Source organism: Petaurus breviceps, unplaced genomic scaffold (assembly GCF_028583685.1).
Source record: "Petaurus breviceps papuanus isolate PSGF00001 unplaced genomic scaffold, PetGlider_PUasm1.0 76, whole genome shotgun sequence".
Classification (NCBI taxonomy): domain Eukaryota; kingdom Metazoa; phylum Chordata; class Mammalia; order Diprotodontia; family Petauridae; genus Petaurus; species Petaurus breviceps.
The window spans coordinates 45,184,985-45,209,908 of NW_027186473.1; the positions used below are offsets into that span (position 1 = coordinate 45,184,985).

Below are 24,924 nucleotides of genomic sequence, written 5' to 3' on the forward strand. Positions count from 1 at the left end.
TTATATTGCAAACGAATAAAGATTTAGCATAAAATTTGTTGAATAAATTTTGACCTTGTGTGGGTCAAATAAATGAATTTTGTCTTTTTACTTGCTGAATGAATGAATGTCAAGGTTATGGAAGCATGTTCTTAAAGTACAGTATTAGTACCTTGAGGGCAGAGACTATTTTTGTTGTTGTCTTTGCAGCCTAAGTACCTGGAAATGCCTGTCATAGAGTAGATACTTAACCAAGATATGTGGAATTGAACTGAATCTTTTAATACCTCTTCATAGACACTAAATAGAAAGATAAAGGAACATTCTCTTACTAAATGCAGAATGTCCTATTTTAATCTAAAATCAACTGCAGGCTGGCATTGAAAAGTAGTTTATACATCTTAAGACATTGCTATGACTCTTTTTCTTAAGTTAGATAACCTAAAGGTAGATAACCCCTAGAGATAGGGCATCTCAAAATTTTTAGTGCAATTTTAACTTTTAATATCTTTAATTAGCTATATATTTTAATAGCTTAAAACTGTACTAAGACTTTTGAGATATCTCCCATGCTACTTTGATGAAAATGGAGAAAGAAATGGTGCATTTGAAAATAGAGGAAAAAAAAGTCAGAAACGTAAAAAATAAAAGTCACATTTATTTAAACAAAAATATACACACAGTGTACAATGAATATGGCTTACATAGAACAAAACAAAAAAATAAGAGTTTGTAAAATATCAATGAGAAGGAGCTGGCCTAAGTATTTGTGCATCATTCTCTAAGGAAGAAATACACATCGTCAGTTGAACTGGAATAGATAGGTAACCCAAAGGGATCACAAGGGCCAAAACAGCCTTTTGGATAGTACCACAAGAATGAGAAAAGTGGATATGAGGCAAAATAAGAAGCAACAAAATATCCATTCCAGAGTACATACATACAGAAGGTTGTATACATAACATGGAAAGGGGACATTGATGAGCGACATGATCCTGGTGAAGGGCTATCTACACTCTCCTACAAAATAGCATCCTCAATGTACAGTATCACTTTGGATTACAAAATTAATGCAAGACTAATGTGGGCAGTGAAGTAAATTTAAAGAAATTGACATAAACCCTAAATCCCAATCTACTGACATGTACAAGGCCACGAATCGGAGAACAATATAAATGGATGCTGTTAGTGAGGGACTTAGCTTCTGAGAGTAAGTTAGATTCATAGAGTGGCTGTGAATCTCTTTTGCTCAAAAGACACCATGGTTGATTATCTGACATACTGTAGGCCTGAAAAGATCATCCTCTGTCTTAAAGAACCCAACATTCTCATAGGCAGACTTCTAAAGTCGGATCTGTCTTAACCATACTAGCTCATACCACCATCAGGAATGTCTTCTACTGGCTCTTTCTATTTTTTTTTCCTGGTTATTGCTCCTAAGTATTACCAGAGCTCTCTTATATCTTTCTATATGTTAAATTATAACCTTTTATAGGGTAATTTCTTATTTTTCATATTCAGGGAAAGTGATTATATAGGGAAATATGACGGTTTCTATTTTGTACCATTTCTACATCATTTTCCATATGCTTGCCTGTACCTTATATCTATGCACAGAATATAGCATAGGCATATATGCCTAGACAGAAACAATTTATTTTTTTCAGAATGGAAATGCTTTAGGCACCCATCTGCATCTTCTTTGATAACAAAATTCAAAGAATGGTTGTCATGTTCTACAAGGGTGGAGTTAAACCTCAAACTTCCAAAATCTTTGCTTTAATGGTCCTCTCGTCATTCACCTTAAACATTCACTTCCCTTCTCCTATTTTATAAGGATTTGTCCTTATTGGTATCACCTGTTTGGACACAAAGCTCCCATTAATAACTGCCAAAAGAAGAAAAGACAAAATCCCTATAGTCTGTGCTCTCGTAATCCCCTTTAGAAAACCTAGAAACATCAAATATGGAAAACGCCTAGCTTGTTTGGTTATGGGTGTGCCTCAGAGAAGTGAAATCATTTTATAACTGTCTGCCAACTACACATATCACAGCAAATTATCCTTTTCTGTAGTCTGTAATTTTTTAAACCTCACAGCTATTAGGGATGCCTTGTGCTCAACATGTTTGCCTTACTGAGTAACTGCTGATCACAGTTTTTCTCCAACTAGATTTTAAACCCAGTGATAAAAGTTAATTTATTTCCTCAGAGATTACAAAAGACACCACATTTATTGAGCTAAACAAATGAGACCCTGCACTTCTTGGAAATCAGGCACCTACAACATCTGGGGTGATTTAGTAGATTGCCAGAGTTTAATTTGCTTAAACTAACAGTTTGAGCAGCGATTGATCTCTTATTTTTTAGAGGCTGGGCAGCCTAGTACATTATTTTTCCCCAAACTTATAGTAAATGCTAAGAAGGCTAACATAATAAAAATTTCACATCCCCAAGACTGTGCAGTGAGTCTTTTTTCCCTCTGTTTCCTTGTTCATGTGTAGCATGCTCATTCTAGTTGCTAAAACTTCCATTATGACATTTTTTGAGAGACAAAATTGGGCAATATTCCCAGTTTTCTCTACGGCATGATCATTAAGGGTAATCAAACATCAATATTAGTCATAGGCATTTTTTCTTAATGGAAATCATTAAAACAGGATTAAGAATCACATAAAAAAGCCCTGTTTCATTGAAAGGAATTGCTGAGTTAGAAGTAATTTTTAAAGAGCTGCTATTTGATGTGTGTGTGCATTCACATATAATATACTGTTTTAGATCATTCATAGTATTTTGCTACTTGTGATCCTAGACTCAAAAGATCATTGAGTAGAGCTCATGAGGGACCTAAAAGGTCTTTCAGTTCAAACCTTTCATGAAGGACACTAAAGCCTAGACCAGTGAAATGATTTGCTTGGGGTCATTGTTGTTTAGTCATTTCAGTCTTGTCTGACTCTTTGGGTCCCCATTTGGGGTTTCCTTGGCAAAGACATTGGGGTGATTTTCCATTTCCTTCTCCAGATCATTTTACAGATGAGGAAACTGAGGTAAACAGGGTTAAGTGACTTGCCCAGTGTCACACAGTGTTCTGAGGCAAGATTTGAACTCAGCTCTTCTTGATTCTTAGGACTACAGTATTATCTCCTGCCACCATGAAAAGTGACATGAATGTCTAAAATGGCATTGAATATCTAACTGTGTTAGAAAGACTATATTCATAATTTTGTCTTGACTGGCCTTCAGCTTCTTTATCATTAAAATCAAACCAGAAGGTTGACTTCTCATTTACAATTATACTTTTATGTATTAATGTATAATAATTTTATGTATATAATGTATTATATATAATATATATAATGTATATACTAACTTTTATTGGTAACTTAAGTTTCATTTTATATAAAACGATTGACTTGAGAGAAGAAAGAATGCCTATAGAAATGAAGCTCAAGATGATACATTCATCAAGTGCTGCATTATGAACCTGGCCTAACTAGGCAGACAATGCAAGGAAAGTGAATTCCCTTTCCCTTGATGTTTTCAATCAGTCTTAATAACAATCCGATAGGCATAAAGTAGTGATTTTTTTTAGACTTGGTGGTCGCTGAAGTTTCGTCTCACTCTGAGATTCTGTCATTCTCGTCAATTTGATCAAAGGACAGTTTTAACTACATTTTTTGACTAAATCAATTGGTTATTTCGGTTTTGACGTGGTCAATGAAAGCAAGCCCACATATGATTTGGACAGGTGAATTCAAATGCACTCTATACATAGTTACAGTGTAACACCTGGTTCAAACTGGTATGTTTGCTCAAAGGGGGAGTTTCCAGAAAACCAAAACCAAAAACCAGACTTCTTGATTGTGTCTGAATTGATCATATGTAAGGTCCTGTTCTGTATTATACTTTTTCTAACTCCTTTTAGATAATCAGGGCTGAATTAATCAGTATTTTCTGGAAACTGTGGTATGGTAAGGGTAGAGACACATCATGGGACAAATATGGAATTATATAATTATTCCATCCATTGGTATGGTGGAAGGAATGTTGAATTTGGAGTCAGAGGGATTGGGTTTGAGTTCTTATTCTTGCTGCTTGTGTGACCTCAGACAAGTCACTTCATCTCAGTTTCAATGTGTGCAGAATGAGCTCTAATGTATGATCTCTTTATCCTTCCAGCTCTCAAGCTACAATTTTAGAATCCTATGATTCCTGAAATACAAATATCAGCCTAGGAAAGGATTATTTGAAGATACCTTTAAAATGGAAGCTTAAAAAATCACCCCACAATATTTTGCTTGATATTTCCTCTTTGATTTAAAAAAGCTATAGGGACAGGGTGGAGAATGCCTGCGAAATCAAAGAAAGAGGGAAAAATGTATTTCTGAGATATGTTTTGAAATGTTTGTCAGCAGTGGAAGAAAATCCTTGTTGGAACTAAATGTGAATTTTTATGATAAATTCTACCTCAAAAAATGTGCTTACATTTGGTCTGAGCATAAATATAAAGGCACCCAACTTTCCTATGATGTAAAGGAAATCATAAGATTCTACAGTAATAAAAGTCTGAAGGCTATATAGAATAATGAGACTTATGACTATCTGTTTGGAGACTACTGAAGTAGCATCGATGAACTGAAGTAGGAAATAATAATTTGATGGAGAATAAATTTCCTTTCAGAGTATGCAAGTATTAGACATAGTTTATCAGGTCAAATAGCATGACTTAGAAGATAGAATGATCAAGGAAAGTTCAAGATGTGCCTTTGAGCATATTAACTAATAATGGAATCATAGCAAAGTCACTAAACCTCCTAGGGTCCCAGACAACCATTTTAGATTACACGTTGCACTGATCTTCATTGTTGAAGAAAATTTCCAGACCAGGGAGGGACCTCCTCACACCAATGAAAACATAGGTCTGGGCAAATAAGAAAGCAGATCAAGGATTTTCTCTTCCATCCCCATGTCAAACACATATTTCACTTTCTAAAAGGAGAAAGTGACAATGTATTGGATCATCAATAATATATTAAATAGATAGAGGTCTTTTCAACTTTGGACCACAGTTTGCTGCTTTGAGCATGGCACTAGAACATATTGAGAAACTAGAGTTTTTATAAGAATCTAATGTATTATATCAATCCATTATATAAATTCATTTTATCTTTTTTTAAAATCATGAGCATAGGAGCTATCACTCAAAACATCCCCATGGATTTACACCATACAACAATACAAAGATGTGCTGCCACAGATGCTTCTATAAGTCCATGGAACTGCCGTCTCATCCATTGGAATATTCCTGTCCATACAGTGGCTTGGCACCATTGAAAGGTAGCCAATATCAGGGAACTTTGGGGGCATCAATCAGTAGACATGGAGTCCTAGTGGCTTCCTGGTGGAAGACTGCCCAGTAGGTGGTAAACACAATCAGTCTGGCAAATGGACTTGAGGGATGAAGCACTAATGCTTTTACAATGCTTTAGCTCATAACCCAAAATATTAAATGGAACTGATGCTTTGCTCAAAAGCCTATAAAGCTAATAAATATTCACTGAAGAATCAGACAGATTTATAGGGCAATATAAGAGTATGAGACACCTTGATTTTCCATGATCCTAAATATGATATGTTTTTCAGCTGAAAAGCCCCCCAAAAATGAGGTTCTTAACCTGGGGTTCGTGAACTTGATTTTAAAAAGTTTAATTAATTATACTTCTATATAATTGGTTTCCTTTGCAATCCTATATATTTTGTTTTAAAGATTATTCAGAGAAAGGTTATTCTGTAGGCGTTACCAGGTTGGCAAAAATATCCATGATACAAGAAAAAGTGGCAAACTTGGTTACCCTGGAGTCCACAATTAATGTATATTAACCTTGGATATTTCTATCTGGTAAGTCCTTAGGATGTGCCCAGTTCTAAAGACTAACCCTCTATAAAGCATACATTTCTGGGGAACAGGGCAACTTCAAATAAAAGAATGTCAATAAGTAAGCTTTGTTTTTTGTAACTTGTTGGAATCTGGGCCTCAGGCTCAACCACAGTGGTTTGCTCCCCTAAAATGACTGATGCTCAAATATTTTCTCAACCTTTCTATGAGCTCATGGCAGAGGAGCAGCTTCCAGCAATAGACTCAGAGTCATGAGGACTAAACTGTAGTCACAGCTTTGACACTGTAAGTTTGGAAAAATAACCCAAACTCTGCCACGTGATTTAACCTCCCCGAGGCTCAGTTTTTACCTAGAAAATATAGAACTCGGTCTTTATCATGTTGAGTTGGACAAAATGCATCATCTAAAATTCTTTCCATCTGAAGGTGCCTTTGAATTGTTAGCTTCCCTTAGATCAAAAAATGTTTTGATATACAAATGAAAATGAAAACTGTTTCAGATTATCTTATAGAAAACATTACCCACGTCTAAAAAGGCACATTCCTGTGTGTTTGCTTCTATCATACAAATACCCTGTATTTTGTACAGTTTATATAATTTATACATTGATAGTAGGTTAGGAACCTACTATCAAGGTTTATAAGAAGCAGTTGGAGATACTTTGTTGATATTTAATAGCTTCCACTGAATACAAGACCTGAGAAGAGATCAGTTTCTTGGGGATTTTCCATTTGGGCAACATCAGGCTACCTTGACTAAGCTTTCCTTGAAGTTTCAATTGTAAAAAAAAAAAAATACACTCTGCTTCTAAGTCAAGGAGTTCTTAACTGTGGGTCTGTGAACTTGCTTTTTCAAATGTCTCAACATATAACTTGCTATAGTTACTTCCTTTGCAATCCCATGTGTTTTATTTTGTGCATTTAAAAACGTTCATTTTGAGAATGAGTCTGTAGGCTCCACTGGACTGCCAAAGTGAATCATGACACCAAAGACGTTACCTGCTCCTCCCTTTGGGGTCATCACAGCTCTGACTAGTGAAGGGTGGTTTGAAGTCAACTACCTCGCTTATAGTCTTCTAGGAAGGAGAAACAACTGAACTTAGTATACAGGAAGCACCAACAATAAGGAAAAATAGGAAGCTACAAGATTAGAGCTCCCCTCTAATCAAACACTAGATGTTTTTTGTCGTTGTTGTTTTATTCTGGTTTGGGGTTTTTATTTTTTTTTTTGGTTTGTTTGTATGGTTTTAGTTAGCTAGCTCCTTTCGAGACTAGTCATTTATTCTGCATAGGCAGAGTGAGTGATTTGACCTGTAGGGGCAGCGACTGCCCCTGACATCATGTTTTTTGCTATTTGCTTTGAAGTTGTCTTCCCCAGGAGCACAACAGGTCCAGTTAAGGATGTCCCTTTTGAGTGTTATTGTTGCTCTTGCCTCTTGTGTGAAGGCTATATATTCTATATTACACACAGGCCACTGACAGATATCTTAAGGAGTGTTTGAACCTGTGGAAGTATTTTTCTGTTTTAAAGCAGTGTGTCTATACCCACTTTAGGACAGAAGGTACTTCTCAGAGGTCCTAAGCAGCAGCTTTCTCATAGCACCCCAGGATGAGACAGCGAGTCCTTTTTACCAGAAGTTAGACTCTTAGGGAGTTTTTTGATGACATAATGAGTACTTTTTGTTGCCAATTAGTCAATTTTTCTGAAAAATTCTCATTCAAATACCATGTTTCCAAGGCAGAGACCTCCTGAATGAATGCTAAACAGTGAGTCAAAATTAACGCCTTGAATCTTAGGAAATTCTTGTACTTAGAGCTTGGAGATAGAACACTGTATAATACATCCTCGCGCCCCCCCCCCTTTAATCCCCAGAATAATTGCCAACAGCTCTTAGTTCACCTTAATACTTATTGTATTGATAACTAATTCAAGTAATTTCTAGATTTGTGCACATGTCCCCCATTCATGACCAAAAAAAAGTGTATATTATGCAGTTGAGACATATTTGTGTTCCTGTTTACATTGGGGGAAGCTTATGAGTCAGCTTTTCCGTATGTCCCCTCGGGAGGTCTGTAGTACTTGGGGAAAGCCATCAGTTGTAGCATGTTGAATGCATATTTTCTGCATTTGATATTCTTCATAACATTCTCTATGCGGCATCCTTCTCTGGTAAAAGGGAAAAAGCACAACTTCATGAAACACAGATAAATAAATATGTTTTTTATTTGTTCAATGCAGAGTTTCAGCAACAGTCCAAGTAAAAATAACAAAGATTGAACTCTACATTTTTTTTTTCCCCACAAGTGATGATACATCTTACAAAATTAAATCCAAGGCCAGGCCCAATACCATTATTGCCCTCAGAAAGAGATGATTAAATTCTTTGCCCTTAACATATATTTAAGTTTTAATAGACTTTTTAAAATATAATTGACTCCACAATACACCTTTACTTTAGTTTCAGAAATATATCTGCCTTTTATATATCTTTTTTTCCCACAAATTAATTTCTCAGACTTTTAAAAACACATTAATATCTCTATGTAGCCCTAAAGATGCAGGTTCTAGGAATAAGGCATTGATTAAGTCTGGCCCAATAGATTTTCTAAAGGAAAGTTTTATCTCCATTTGATTTCGGTATGTTAAGCTGTGCAATGGAAAAAAGTGAACATGGCTTTCCAAACAGCCTGATCCAAGTCTCTGCTTTATAAAGGGAGGGGGGCTTGTTCACAGACAGTACAAAAAGTCACAAATGTTGAAAATGGTGCATTAAGACACAAGCAAGACTTTGTTAAAAAGAATAGAAAAGTGTCTCAGAAAAGAAATCAACGAAAACAACAGTTACAAACAGATAAATTCAATTACAAAAACAGAACTCAGTTTTGTCTCCTTAGGGTTACTTGACAGAAGAGGGCTAGTTGAAACAAAGTAATGGCGTGACCAGCCAATAGGAGAAATCAAACAGGACTGGCCAGTCAGCTGAAGACCGCGATGAAGGTAGCACAACGAAAATTAATGCTACACACTCCCACATCAATAGGGCCTGTTTCAGAGTTTGACTGTGTTGTGCAAAATCAGTTTCAGTTTCTTTAAATTCATTTGATTGGAAGAGGAAAAGGAGGCTTGGATCTTCAAGCTTTCAGCATCCTGCTTTTTGTCTTATTTACAAGACATTAATTTAGCTATTTTTTTTTTCCTTTTGGGCTAATGAACAATGGGAAAAAAATTTCTCCAGGAACAAAAAGAGCTAACAATTCACTGAATGCATAGTACTTCTTAGATTTTTAAGAAAATAAAACAAACAAAAAACCAGCACTGTATTATTTAAACAGTTGTATTTTAAATTCTGTGGATCTGAAAGTGTAGAAATAACACAGGATCCCCCCCGCCCCTCCTCAATTTAAAGTTTGTTGCCATTTGTAGAAAAGAAAGGAACAAAAAAGTGAAACTTATTGATATTTGGCTAGTAATAAAGCAAGACTTAAAATGAGCCACACAACCAGCAGATGTGAGCTGACAAGCAGCAAGGCGACGGGATAGAAGTGACGAGAAGTTGGCTTGTTATCAATTAGACAGCCTGTTTCGGGATCATCCGATTCATTCAGTACTCCCTGGGTTTGTCTGCTGTTAAACAGGGGAAGTTCGGGGATGGAGGGAAAAAGAGAAGAGTAGAGCATTCACACAGCACAGAAAATCAACGCTTCGGAATTCTGACAACATACAAGGCAGTTATTTCAGGGGTGGCTCTCTGCTAAACATTTCTAAATGCAGTCTTTGCACTCTCTGTGGTGGTGGAATGACAGGCAGCACAAAGCTAGCAGTGCTTTCTCTCTTTAAGGAAGGATGAGGAGAGAAATCTGATTATTTTAATGTGTATTGAAGTTCTACATGCAGGTTAGGAGCAAGAACTCATCACAGCAAAAATAAGCACAACTTTAGGAAAAAAAAAAGCAAACTATGGATTAGTTTGAAGGAAAAAATAAATGAGAATGCTTTTTTTTTCTTTTTTAAGATAATGAAATAGAGGAAAGCAAGGATACAAAATCTGCAAGCTGATGTTTATGGCACATTTTCACACTGGTTCATGCAAACCCACAACTTTTTATATAATGAGCTCAAAGTGACCTAAATGCTTTGTCAAAAAAAAAATACTTCAGTACTTTTGTGAAAGATCTGTGACCTACACAAAATGGGTGTTTGATAAATGTATGCAGAATTAGATTGGATAAAATTGAACTGATAATGCCACTGGTACTGGTCACAAAGTGGCAATGGCTAAAAAATTATTTTTATCAAAATAGAGGGTTGAATCAGGTTGCCTCTTGTTCATCTAACTTTGCTACACTGAAATGTGTTTAGCATGGACTCTTTGAGTCATTAGAAGAGAGGAATTTAAATTCATGTGTTGGATAGCTTCAATGAACACCTCTACCCAGCTGATGCCAATATATGATCCCTGTCCCTGACATCATCCTAGAGTCCCAGTTCCATACTTTTAACAGTCTATTTGCTACAGATGGATGCTCCACTGTTCCCTGAAAGACAGCATCCCAAATTCAATCCATCCCCCCCACTTCCTCTTACCCTGCCCTCACCACCCCACACCCCCTTCCCTATTTATGTTGAAGGCTCACACTATGTTCCCATGCATCCAGGGTTAAAACTTTATAGATATCTCCAATTCCTCCTTATCTCTCAAGCCCCACATCCAACAAATTGTCAAGTCCCAAGAATTTTAGCTCCACAATATCTATTGTATCTGTTTCTTCTTTCCATTCTCACTGAAACCACCCTAGTTCAGGTTCCCATTGCCAATCAATTGGACTACTGTAATTAATGCTCTGAACACAGAGGCAGCTTGGTATAGTGAATAAAGACTTGGTCTAAGAGTCAGGAAGACATTGGGTTCAAATTCTGCTTAAGGTACTTCGTAGCTATAAGTCATTTAACTTCTCTAAATTTATAAAACGACAGGACTTGGCAACCTCTAAGGGTTCCTTACAGCTCTAGAGCTATAATCCAACAATGGTATGATTTTCCTGACTCCAATGTATTTGTTCACAATGCTGCTCACACAATCTTAGTTAAAGGCCCCCCCGCTTTTTTAGCATGGCTTTAAAAGCATAGCCTAACATGAATTAGACTGTCAGATCTCTGACGGCACAGACTATATCTCACTTCACTTTTGTATCCCTGGGTCTTAACATAATGCTTTACACTCTATAGATTGTGGCAAATTTAATGGTGGGTTGAAAATTCGAAAACAGGTGTATTCATGGAATGAATATCCTAGCTGTGATGTAATGGTAAAAACCAAATACAGATCTTTCAACCATACTAATGATCACATTTTGTCAATCCTCTACCATGGCTAATTCAAACTGACCACATGGAAATCTGAAATAATCTTATGATCTTCCTAAAGCACAGATCTGACCAAGTCATTCTCTGCTCAAGAAGCTTCAAAGAATATGAACTTTTCTTTCTGTCATTTAAAGCCTTTCATAAATCATTTTCAAAGGATCATAGACTTGTGGTAGAAGTGACCTTAGCATCCATCAAGTATAACACCTAATAATATTACAGATGAGGAATCTCTTTTTATTTTTTATTATATTTTTGCCATTTTGATTTTTTTGGAGGGCACTTGGGGTTAAGTGACGTGCCCAAGGTCACACAGCTAGTAAGTGTTAAGTGTCTGTGGTTGGATTTGAACGCAGTTCCTCCTGACTCCAGGGCCGGTGCTGTATTCACTGCACCACCTAGCCACCCTGAGATGTTAAGTGATTAGCCTGTTCCAAATGTACAGGTGACAGAGATAAGAGATGAAGCCGTGTCCCTTGCTCCAAGTCAGTACTCTTTACACTATTATCTTTCAGACTGCCCTTGGACTGTGCTGTCCTAATTGCTGAGTGAGTAAAAATGTACTAACCCACTACATCTAGCTAGCCCAACATTCTGAGTCACATCAATACGATGGTGGCACTTTGCCTTCTTTCCTGATGCTTGGTACATTCTTCTTCCCCCCAGTCACATCAATGCTATCATTGCTTTTGGGTCTATGGTTCTACTCACCATTCTTTTCGCTCGCTCCTCAGATTAAAGTCTTTGTTCCCTGGCCACCACTTCCCTATATGTTGAATCCTAGAATTAGAATACAAGTTCCTGGAGAGCAGAGATTGTCTCACTTTTGCATTTGAATCCTGAGTGCCCTAGCATGGTGCCTGTTACATAGTAGGCGCTTAATATTTTTTCATTTATTTGTTCAATCAAAGCTGTGTAATTTTGTCTGTATTTCTTCTCATTCTACTAACTCACAGTTCTTCTGCAACTTAACAAATGGTCCTTGTAAGTGGTTGTAGGCAAGAAATTCATTACTGTGTTTCAACTGGTGAATAGTCTCTCTGAACTCAGGTCCTCAGATCTCCAAAACTTCCTGTTGCTGAGCCCATGTACAGCTTTTCCAGCTAAGTAACACTGGCCAGAATGTTTGTTCATTGGCAGTCTTTAAGATCCTATAATGCACTGACATCTAAAGGTTTCAGTGATGAATCCCTTAAATGATATCTACCATTTATTTACCTCCATCATACAACTGAAATTCTGGGTTCCCTCAACTCCTAAATTTTTCGGAAAAAGGGAATTTTAAACTGAGCTCCTTCTGGCAACTTAGGGATCCTAATAGTAGGGGTAGGAAGACGAAATCATCTAGGTATCTGTTAAAGGGTCAGAGGGAAACCAAATAAACAATAGATAAGCAGGTGAATATTTGGTTTAGGTAGAAATACCACCTACAGTATAACTGTGAAAAACCTAGACATGGGTCAGTCTCAGTACAACTGATTTTGTTGCCTCATATAAATATCCAGGATATTCCTGGGACTCCTTCCCCATCCTAACTTGCAGTCAGGGACTTTAATCAGGAAGGAAAGAGCCTCTAGTCTCAGATGAAATCTCTGTTCTTTACTTATCCTAGGCAAGTTTCCTCAAGGCCCAGTACCTCCTACAACTCAGGCCCTTGCCTCAAGTACAGGAGGTCAATTATATCAGCTTTACAAAAAACTGTAAACAGTGAATGAACTATTCTATCTCCTAAATTTAAGAAAAGATATAAATGCAACTTGATACCTTTAACAAAAAAGAAAAAGAAAGAAAGGAAAGATAAACAAAAGGGAAATGGCTATAAAACAAAACAGTTCTCTCCCCTCCTCTTCTGGCCCCCTGGAAAATGATTACACACTAAGTCATTATCAGGCACCAATAAGATTATAGATTTAGAGCTTAAAGAGACCAATGTCTTTATTCAGATTAGTTTATCACATAAGCTACCAGGTGACCAGAAAATCACTTAGGACCTGGGACACCAGAATGGTAATATTTAATTGAGGGAGGGAGAAGATGAGGAAAAAGGAAACTAGAAGTTTGTGTATGGGTAGGGCACCATTGCAGGATAAGGGAAGGGAAGATGTCAAGAAGTTGACATGTAAGTCTTAGGGGAAAGGAGAGAGAAAAAGGGAATGTGGTTGCCAAGGGTAAAAATGAAAACAAATATATCCCACTTCATTTACAGTTTTGTTTCAAGGCCACACAGTCCTTTTGGACAATTACAAAGAAGGCTTAATTACAAGTGTGTCCAAATAAACGAGCCTTCTAGGAAACAGCACCAGCTTGTCCTTTGAATGGAAGCCACTCATAGTTCTGGGCAATGTCACCTCAGGTAGAACAGTACAGATTCATTCTAACTCTAACTCTAGGATGGGCTTTACCTGTGCCTCTGGGGGCAGCACAGTCAGCAGGAAGTAGCTACCACCATATAGGTCTTTCTAGGGCATACAAGTGGAATATATAAGGTCTTATAATAAAGAGAGCTCAGAATGGGGGAAGTAGATTGAGTTTGAAAAAATGTCAACTCTGAGGGGCTCCTTGCATTTTGGCTCCATTAAACTTTAATAGCCTCTATCCCCTTTGGACTGATTCCTTATTCAGGAGACTCAGTTTCCTCATCTGTTCAAGGATAAGGTTGGACTATATGAGTATGACTATATGAGTGCCCTTCTAGCTCTAGAACTTTGATCATCTAAGTCCATTCTCTCAGCTCTGTCACAGACCTGTGTGACCTTGGGGGCAAATCACAACGTCCTTGGGTCTCCTTTTCCTCACCTGTAAAATTAAATTCTACTAGATGGCTTCTAAGGTCCTATCTAGTACTAAATGTGTGATTCTATGATAGTATTCAGCTCAATTCTTAGATGTTAGCAATGTCTCCCCTTTGTCTTTCTCCTCTCCTCCACCTTGGCAATACCCCGCCCCTCCCCCCCACCACACACACTTTATGCTTAAACTGATTTCTTCTTTTGTTTGGAGCTTTGCCTTTCTTTACTCAGGAGAAAATTACCTTTTCCAAGGGCCTTAACAATTTCCCCGGTTTCCAGGATGGACTGGAGTTTTACCATGGATTTGCAGTTTAATGGAAGTAGCACTTTTCTGAAAAAACCAACAATTCACACTGTGTTCCAATGGTTTTACTACCTAGATGAGTCAGGCAGATGAGTACAATGGCAAATGACCAGAATAAAAATTCTCTCTTTAGATGACAAGCATAGACACAGCCTTCATAAATGTTACACAGCTTCACTACTGCCAGAGAGGATCAGTAATCCCACAGTCATCCTCTCCATGGATTAGCCAATCAGTCCAGTGAGCAATGAAGGGTAGAGAATTATCATCATTTATGATAAGAAGGATAAATGTGAATAAACACTTCAAAGGGAGAAAATTTAGAATCTCATAATAACTTTGCTCTGATATCTGAATGCATATCTTATGCAGTAATATGGCATTCCCTACAAGGAAGGAAATGCCTTATACTAGACAAAAGTAGAAAGGAAAGTTCTTTTCCATGTGAGAAAAGTACTGAGATTCCTCAATTGACACCAAGCTACTGGGTTTCAATTGTTTTGATGTTCTAGTTTTCAATATAATAACAAATTATTAACCAAGAAAAGATGAAATTCCTGGGGACCGAAAAAGATGACTTGTCATGTCCTCCTGACCTTTAGAATGCTCTTAGTCAAATTAAACTAATCATAACAAATGCCAGCTTCCCTGCAGTCTCCAAAGCAGGATGATCTAATATTTTGCATTTATCTGAATTCTTATCCCTCTTCCTATTCCATAATATGGATGCTCAGGCAAGTATCCTCTGCTACTTACTGGTGGCACTTCATGTATGTATATATGTATATGCCTACACTGCTTGTAGCCAGGACATTCTTCCCCAGATGACTTCATTCACATTGAGTTGTTATTGATAGGTAACTTGCGATAATGGAAAGAACATTGGGACCAAAGTAAGACAACCTGATTCCCCCTAATTCTAGCTCTGTGATCTTGGACAAGTCACTTAATCTCTCTTGTCCAGGGAATGACAATATATAGATTCCCTGGCTTATCTAGAAAGAGAACAACCTGTTTGAGGTTTGAACAACCTCTTGCTCTCACCTCCTACTCCCAATCAGTGTTTCTGTGAATAAAAGTAAGTGGTCATTGAAATTTTATTTCAGGGTGGCTAGGTGGCGCAGTGAGTAAAGAGCCAGCCCTGGAGTCAAGAGGACCTGAGTTTGGTTCCGGCCTCAGACACTTAACACCCACACAAAAAAACTAGCCATGTAACCTTGAGCAAGTTACTTAACCCCAATTGCCCTCTAAAAGGCAAAAAAAAAAAAATTATGTCAAACAATCTGTCCAGATGATTGATTCTCACTTCCTCCCATTTCATCTGGATACTATAGTGGTATAACTATCTTAGATTCTGATTTATGTGACAATGAATCATTTTAAAGCAGCAAGTCTTCTACATAGCCTTTTACTTCCATGACACAGCCCCATGGTCAGTCAGTCCCTCCCACCTTAGGCCTGTTTTGTAACTACTTGTAATTTATAATTACCATCTCTAAAAAGAGTTGAAAGATCACTTCACTCCCCTTGGCATCTGAAGAAGGCTATAGCCCCCTTCCTTCTCAGAATAATGTCTTTAAATGCAAGTAAAAATATCTATAAATATTAAAATAATCACTTATATCGAAATATAGATATTAAAATATCTTTTAAAAAAATGTCATGTATCTCATGGATCCCCTATGAGGAAGTCTTTCTTCATCTCCCCATTGTAATGCAAGCCCCTTGAAGTCAGAAACTGTTTTGTGTTTGTCTTTGTACACCTAACATCCACCACAGTACTTTGTATATAACAGGCACTAAATAAAACTTTAGTGAAGTTGAATGGAGGTATCTCCCATTTGCTCTTTAGGGAGAAATCTTTACTATCCTGTGACAGGACTGACATGGAAGTCTATTGATTAAGGGCTAATGGAGAAGAAGGACAGAAGTAACCTTCTTCTCATAAGCAGCATGGGTTTGTAGGTGTAGGACTGGTCTTGGAGCCAGTAAGACAAGGGTTCAAGTGGTGCTTCTGATAACATACTAGCTGTGTGACCCTGGATTAGTCACTTATACTCTTAGCCACCCAGGAAGCAATCTAAGACTGTAAGTTACAGATGAGCTGCCAAACAGCATCAGTAGTTGAGCTTCCACACTGAGATTTGCTTATACTGATGAAGCCACAGGGCTAAATGAAACACACAACAAAGAAAAAAAAATATTATTCTGGAAAATATGGAAAATAATTCAGGGTTAGGATTGAGCCAAGATGAATGTGCCAGGGGCCATCAAAATGCCCCCTTGAGAGATTTAGTGCCTTGCTAAATAGTCTTCTCTATCCATTCTGCTGGCAATATTGAACATGATGACAAAATCATAAGGAAAGGGGAGGGGGGAGGAAAGAACGGGTAAACATTTATTAATTTGCTGTTTGCAGGGAATTGGATTAAAGTTCCTTGCAAAAATATCTCATTTGATCTTCATAAGAACCTGTGCCCATTTTATAGATTAGGAAACTGAGGCTCAGACTTCTCTAGGCTCATATAGTTAATGTGTTCAAAGTCAGATCTGAACCTAGATCTTATTGATTCAATGTCCAGCATTTCATCCACTCAGCCAAATGGCTCAGAAAACTAAGCTGTTAAAACTTAACCAGGATCTTTACTCCATAGAATAGGAACTAGAGAGGACTTTACTGATTATCTAATTCAATCCTATCATCTTCCACCTCAAGTTTCCAGTGGTTGCCTTGCCTTAAAGTGAGGAGGTTGGATTCCATGATCTCAAAGGTTACTTTTGGTTGACAAGCTCCATCACCTGGTGACCCTAATGGACTTGTCCACAGAGATGGTGGTGAACTGGAGCTCTTCATTACTGAGCTCTATACTGGTGCCCCTTTCACTGTGCAGTAGAAAATGCCTGACAGTGGGTAACAAAAGCTCATACTTCTTTAAGTCCAAGAGAGAGCCATAAACCTAGGCAGTATTAAAATAATGCCAAGATTTTATCAATAAAGTTAGGGATTAGACCTGTGATTTTATTAATGAGGTAAGGAAACTCCCTCAGTGCCTATCAGCACCTTTATGAATATCTATTTTGAAACATAATGTCATTTTATTTGTTGATGGTAAGGCTAAAGAGGATGAACTCTTTTTATCAGCCACACCCAGGAATCTGAGTGCCTCTGGAACTGCTTTCTTTTTAATATATTATTCTTAGCTATTTTTCTTCATGGATATATATTGGGGCTTCAGAGAGTGCTAGGACCAGAGGAGGAGTGCTGTATCTTTAGTCTATATATTTTTTTAAATTTAATACAGTTATCAGGATGAATAAAGCTTCTTTTATATGCCTGCTAAGTAAAAACTACTAAAAAGCAAAAAGGGAGGGGTAGTTCTATAATCGATTAATTTGTTTTCAGACCTTGATCTCTGGAGACAACGATAAATTTAAGAAAGCATCTCACACATAATCACTATCACCTGGTTCTTAAAAGCCCATGGTAGGAACTGGCAGAAAAGGAATGGTGGAGATTAGAGTTTTATGAATGCCCCATTGTCTGGCATGACTCAGGGAATCAATGGAGGCTATGCCCCAGGCTTCACAAGGGGAATGATACAGGTGGTCATACCCCTTTGGGAACGAATCTTGGACTCTTAAGTACTTTGTAAATGGAAAAAAATGCAAAGGAGCTGTTAAGTAGCTCTATTAATAACATATCCACCAGGGAACTGTGAGGAATCATTAATTAGTAGCTGTCTTGCAAAGAGCTCTGAAAATTCAGCGTCATTGTTAGCTATAGTTATTAGATGCTCTTTAGGTAAGCAAAGCACAGAAGCACAAAGTACCTGTGTACTTGATAGGCACAGGCCTGTGACAGCAATGGTTTCCAGTTACCTGTTGATAATTCTCGCCAATTTTAATAAACACTTCATGAGCATCAGGATCTAAGTAAGGACTAGAGAAAAAGCAGTACTTGTCTTCAAGGAGCTTAAAATCCAAGCAAATGTAATGAATGGGCTCTTGTCTGATTTGTCAGATCAAACAATGAAAGTTAAAATGGCAAAACCCCAAAGTCTTATTTTGAAACACCGAGCCGGCACCACGAGAGGCTAATTCTGTAAACAAGAATGGCTACTCAATGGGCTTGGCCCCTATTACCCTATTGTTTTTTCCTTTCTGCCAGCAACGGCACAGACTCACAAATAAGGGAATTACTTGGCCAGGTCTACTCTTCCTTTTTCCTCTGTTGATCCTAGATATAGGCATTATTTACCTTTTACTCACATGAACCCCTTAAAAATATTAGGGAAATGACCAGCAAAATGTGAAATAGGAAAAAAAACATTTCTTCCCAACTATCACCTGTTTCTATAAACCAAATTTATCCTTTCTCCTCTCTCAATTCTCTTCCCATACCTAATCCCTCACTCTATTATCCCTTCTTTATCTATGTGAATTGCATCTCTGACTTTCTAGTCCCTGGACTTGAAATTCAGCTGTCATGTCTGACCCCTCCCATTCTCTTTTTCTTCCTGTCAGCTCTGATGCTAACATTCTTCTTACATTTATAGATCAGAGACCATGGATTTAAAGCTTTCAAGGATGTTTGGGTTCATTTAGTTTAACCTGCTCAATTTACAGAGGGATTAAGTTATCTGCCTAAGGTCACACAGTTAATAAGTGGCAAAGGGAGGAATTGACCATGAATCCATTCTCTTTTTTCTAGTTCGATGTTACCATTACAATTTATGCCCTCATTATCTCTTGCTCAAACTTCTTTCCCACCCCAACCCCTGTCATTATCCTGGCATAAGCTTCTAACCCCCTGAATTGTTAGTTCATTCTACTACAGTGATTTACAGGGATGGTGACACCTCAAATCTTATATCTGAAAACCACTCCCCTTCCAAGATTCCAAACTCAGCAATTCCCCTCTTTAAAAACAAAACCAAACAAACTTCTTATCCTTGAAATTGTATTATTATCTAAAGAATAGACCATTGGATGTGGAATTAAGAAAGATTTGAATTCAAATCACACATCTGATACTTATTAGGTGTATAAAGTTGGCCAAATCCTCTTTGAGTCTCTGTTTCCTCATCAGTAAAATGATGGGCAGCTAGGTAGTACAGTGCATAGAGCCCCAGGCCTGAAATCAGGAAGACTCATCTTCCTCAATTCAAATATGGCCTGTGTGGCCCTGGGCAAGTCACTTAACCCTGTTTGCCTCAGTTTCCTAATCTGTAAAATGAGCTTAAGGAGGAAATGGCAAACCACTCCAGTATCTTTGCCAAGAAAAGCCCAAAAGGGGTCATGAAGAGTTGGACATGACTGAAACAACTGGGCAACAAAATGAAGATAATAATGTATATGGTGTCTACTTCCTAGAATGAGATAATACAGATCATCCCAAAAGCTTTGGTTTTAAGCTTCCAGAGCTCTAGCAGCTTATACCCTCTGGGCAATATGCTTTGCAAACTTTTAAAGTGATAGAGAATGTTTCCTTAATCATTTATTGAATCTGGAATGTATTTGACAGTCAGTCTGCTAAAGCCAATGGAAAACTAATAAGGATAATGCTTTTAAATGAATGAAATACAGTTTTGTTCAGTCATTTTCAGTTGTTTGCTCTTTATAAGGTATTTCCTCATCTATTCTTGGAATGGCAAAGACCCATCATTACTATGTGTTTCTCCTAGGGCTCAGTGACCACACACCCCCACCACCACTTGACACCCTTTCTACTTCAAACCTCTTCCTCTGACTACTGCAAGAAATTGGTAACTGATGGCTGGGTAAGAAACACAGTATACATCCTCTCAGGGATCAGTGTAACTACACCTGCAAGGCAGGTGACCCTTGTGCATGAACTTTATGCTTCCTCACCCAACACTGAATTCACCCCAATTCACCCTGGGCTCAAGAATTCCTTGTTAAGTTTCTGCCCTATAATCCATCATTTAAAAAAAAATCAATGCCTTACCCTAAGGAAACCCTTGTCCTTTTATCTTCCTTGCTAATCTTCAACCCTACAGCTTCAGTGGCTCCCTAAGGCCTAGAGAATAAAATCAATTTCTTTAGCTTGACTCCAACCTCCCTTTTCAGCTTTAATTCACACTACTCATCTTCATGCATTCTCATTCCTGTCAATTTGCCTACTACGTGTTCCCAGATTTCATCCTACTCTCTCATTTTTCCATGTTCTTAGCACAGGCCTCCCCTTCTCTGCCTGTTGAAACTTTTCTTTTCCCTTAACATCAATCTTCCCAAGAAAACTTCCCTGGATTCTCCAGGCTGAAAATCATTTCTCCCTCTTCCTACTTTATTTTAGACCTTTCTATCTCCCCTGTGTCCCTAATCACTCTATAGATTGTGTTTTTTGCATCTTATTTGTATCTTACAAGTCAGAATGTATCAATCTCAGTCAATAAGAAAATCCTACAAATTAGAAATTTACTACATGGAGTCATGCATATTTCATTGCCTTGATTCTCCAGTTCATGGAAAATTTCTCACCCTGATGGCCAAGGCTTAGAATAACCATAAACTACCTTAGTAGAAGTAGAATCTCTCTTGTCTATTCCCTATTTAGGCCACATCTGGAGTCAGATTCATTCTTTTTTTAAAGCAATCGGGGTTAAGTAACTTGCTCAAGGTTACACGGCCAGTTATTTCTGGGTGTGGTGTTAAGTATCTGAGCCCAGATTTGATCCCCAGGTCATCCCAACACTGAAGCCGGTGCTTGCCCCTAAGCAACTGGGGTTAAGTAACTTGCTCAAGGTTACACAGCCAGGTTATAGTTTCTCCTTAGAACTAAAAAACTATACTTTCTTATAGTTTCTGGGTGGGTGCTAAGTGTCTGAGCCTGGGATTTGATCCGCAGGTCATCCCGACACTGGGGCCAGTGCTCTTACTCGCTGTGCCGCCCCAGTCAGGTTCATTCTTAGCATCAGATTTCATTTGGGAGGTGGGGTGGGGTTAGGGTGGAGGCTGGATCACCATGTGTGCAGATAGGGACAATCAGGAATGCAGAGTCTGGTACATGTGTTAGCTATAGGCAGAACAGCTGAAATAACTCAGGAAACTTAACCCAAAGAAGAGAAAACTTAGTTAAAATGTGTTAGCTGAAGGTCTACTATATGTAGAAAAGGGATGAGACTTAATTCCACTCATCCTCAACTAGGAGAAATGGGTAGAAACTATAAAGAGTCAGATAGGGATAACATAGAAAGATGAATTTTCTAACTAATGGGATGACTTGCCTTGTGAACTTTTTTTTTTTCCACTGGATATACTTAAACTGAGACTGGGTGACCACCTGTTAGGGATGGTGCAGTCGGATTCATTAATAGTATAGGAGGTTGGACCAATTTACCTGGAAGGTTCTTTTCAAATCTAAGATTCTAAAGGTCTTTGATGCTCTGAAGATGTGTATTATTTTTATAGCCTGAATAAATAGGGTGAACAAAAACAGGGCACTATGAGAGATGCCATTTTCCTTTCCTTCTTGCCTATATTCTCCTGCTGATGGGAAACATGGTATATTAGATGCTATTGTCCTGGGAGTCAGGAAGACTTGAGTTCAAACACTGCAGGAATTTGCCTCATCAGATCTCTCTTGTCCATTAAGGCATGAAGTCTTTATTGAATGCCACTGCTAATGATCTTCTAATTTATTCCCTATGCATTTATTTATGCCCATGTTGTCTCTCTAGATAGAATATAAGTTCCTTAAGAATAGCTATTGCTTCATTTTTGCATTTGTATCTCCAATGTTCTAGCCTAATACATAGTTGGTGTTTGATAAATCTTTTCTGACTGGTAGTAGTGGTAGTGCAGACTGTACCAATAGAGGAAATTTCCTTTCTGGGAGCTTCCTAATATCATTGAACTCAAAGGCTTATATATAATGAGAGAGACAGAGAGAGATATATAAAGTAGACATGTATTATGTAGATATATAGAATATAGAAATGTAGATATAGCTAAATCAATATTGAAATAGGCATATAAATATGTGATATATGTAGATATAGATGAAAGAGATATAGAAAGATAGAGATATAGAGATTGATGTAGATATCTGTCCATCTAGATATATCTCTCTAGATATATAAATTTTAAATAGACATTTTAAAAGATAACTATAGATGTCAACATCTATCAATATAGACATCTATCTGTAGACATAGATGTAGAAAGATATATCTATGTCTATACAAATATCTATAGTCTACAGATTTAGATCTATGTAAGTTTATCTTTATATCACTCAGACTTCTTTCATCCAGTCACAGATATATTGATATATCTTTTTATCTCTATCTATATCTCTATCTATCTTTTTTGTTCATTTTTTCACTCCTTCTTATTCTATACTTCTTTTAATCTCTTTTCTTTCATTCTTTTGTTGGTACCATCTTCCCTCTCTGTGCTTTTCACTTTGTTTCTCTTTTATAAAGGTTTTGGGAAGCAAGACATCTCATCTTCCTTTGAGAAGTGACATACTAAATAGTGAAACTCTTGACACAGTTACCCTCTGAAGAGAGAGAAAGAGAAGGCACATAGTTCTTGAAAAAGAGTGAAGAGCCGAGCAGGGGGGAACCTATTGGACACTACGTACATCAGCTGAGGCATAATTTCTAATGCCTGTAAAATGCCACATGACTGCTCAGATTCGATAAAGACAAATCTAGAAGGTAATCCTTCCTTACCCTTCAGACCCTTATTAGAGATAACTCTGTCCAGTTTTGATCTCTGAATTTTTGAAAAGAAACTGGAGAGGGTACAGAATGAAGTACCAACAGCAATTCAAAGGATAGAAAATAGATCCTGTGAGGAAGGGTTAAAGAGTTAATTTAGTTTGGATAGGAAGACCAAGGGTGATTTAAGCTATTTAAAATATATTTTCCCCTATAATTCTGTGCATATCTATGCATGTATGTGTGTGTATATATGTATGTGTGTATGTGGGGTGTGTGTGTCCAAGCACCAGACAGACTAGAATGAGAGACTTGTCAGCAGCCTGACTGAGGGAGAGGAGATTTTCAGCCACTCTTGACTGTCTATTAAGTCACAGAAGGGAAGAAAAAAGGAACAAGTATTTAAGTCCCTAAAATATTTCAGGTACTATGCTAAGTATTTATAAAAATACTTAATATATTCTATAAATTATAGAATATATACTTATATAATATATATTATGTGAATTATACAATATATAATAATATAATATACATACATAGAAAAATAATTATATATAATATAATAATAAAAACTATATAATATCTAATAATTATATAGATACTTAATAATACTTATATATAAATATATAATAAGATTATATAGTCATATATAAAGCATTTTATAAATACATCTCATTTGATCCTCATAACAACTGCAGAAGCTTGGTGTTATGAGTAAGTCCATTTTATAGCTGAGGAAACAGAGGCAGAGATTAAGTGACTTCCCAGGGTCATACAGCTAGTAAGTATCTACAGTCAGATTTGAACTCCAGGCTCATGGCTTTATCTACTGTGCCATCCAGATGCCCCTCAACAGAGGGACTGTGATTTGCATTTGGGGGAGGGGATTAACATATTGACAAAATTCCTGGTCCTCCAATTACTGAATTATTAACATCTATACTCTATTGAGTCCACAAACTTCTTCTACAGAGGGTAAACCAGAGAATCAAAGTTTATTTGCTTTTAGAGAGACTGCTAGATATAAAACAAGTTCTTTGAAAGGAATGGGACTGACCTCTGTCTGTACAGAAGGGAAAACTGCGAGTATAGAATGTGGCCAAGGTTGCTGCAGCATCTCCTGATTTTGCTTGCTGGTATGTGAGTAAATAACCGGAGTGAAAACAGACACCAATAAAACTTTCAAAATCAACTCAAATTAACCTAAGTTACTGACCAGGAGGACACTGAGCATTAAGGGAGGTGATGCCCCATGTAATCCTGAAGAGCTTTAAAAATATCCACAACTTGTTAACAAATAAAAGCAAAATTAAAAACAGCAACAACAACAATGGACTTTAACTCAATATTTCTGCTCAAATTCAAAAAGGGGTAGGGGAAACAAGTATTTATTAAATGCCTACTATGTGCCAGATACAAATATTATTCATTTGATCCTCACAATAACCCTGTCAAGTTATTTATTTGCATTTATTCTCTATATTTATTTATGCCCATGTTGTCTCTCCAGATAGAATGCAAGCTCCTTGAGAATAGTAATTGCTTCATTTTTACATTTGTATCCCGTGTTCTAGCTTGATATGTTGTTAGTAATGGTGGTGCAGATTACACCAACAGAGGTGAAATTTTACAACTGAGGAAACCAAGGCAGACAGCAATTAAGTGATTTCCCTGGAGTTACACAGCTATTGAGTATCTGCTATGTCCTATACCACCTAGCTACTAGGAATGGGATTTCATCAGACTAAAGAATTAAGGCCCTGGAAAGTCATATAGGCCAATAACCCCTTCATTTTACATACACACACACACACACACACACTCTCTCTCTCTCTTTCTCTCTCATATACACACATACAGTCTATATATATATATATATATATATATATATATATATATATAT

The 24,924-nt window shown here is 37.3% G+C and overlaps 1 protein-coding gene across 5 annotated transcripts in view; it reads right to left on the minus strand.

Annotated features, from left to right (window-relative positions):
• Positions 1-617: 617 nt before the first annotated feature.
• INPP4B (inositol polyphosphate-4-phosphatase type II B) overlaps positions 618-24,924 on the minus strand; it is a 1,018,353-nt gene continuing 994,046 nt past the window's right edge. For 3 of the 5 annotated variants that reach the window (XM_069105430.1, XM_069105433.1, XM_069105432.1), the window contains one exon: positions 8,080-9,498. In XM_069105430.1, the coding sequence (XP_068961531.1) occupies positions 9,324-9,498 (175 nt within the window). In that variant the 3' untranslated portion in view covers positions 8,080-9,323. Of the gene's footprint in view, positions 8,041-8,079; positions 9,499-24,924 lie in introns of those variants that run through there. The other 2 variants (XM_069105434.1, XM_069105431.1) reach the window with 1 other exon arrangement.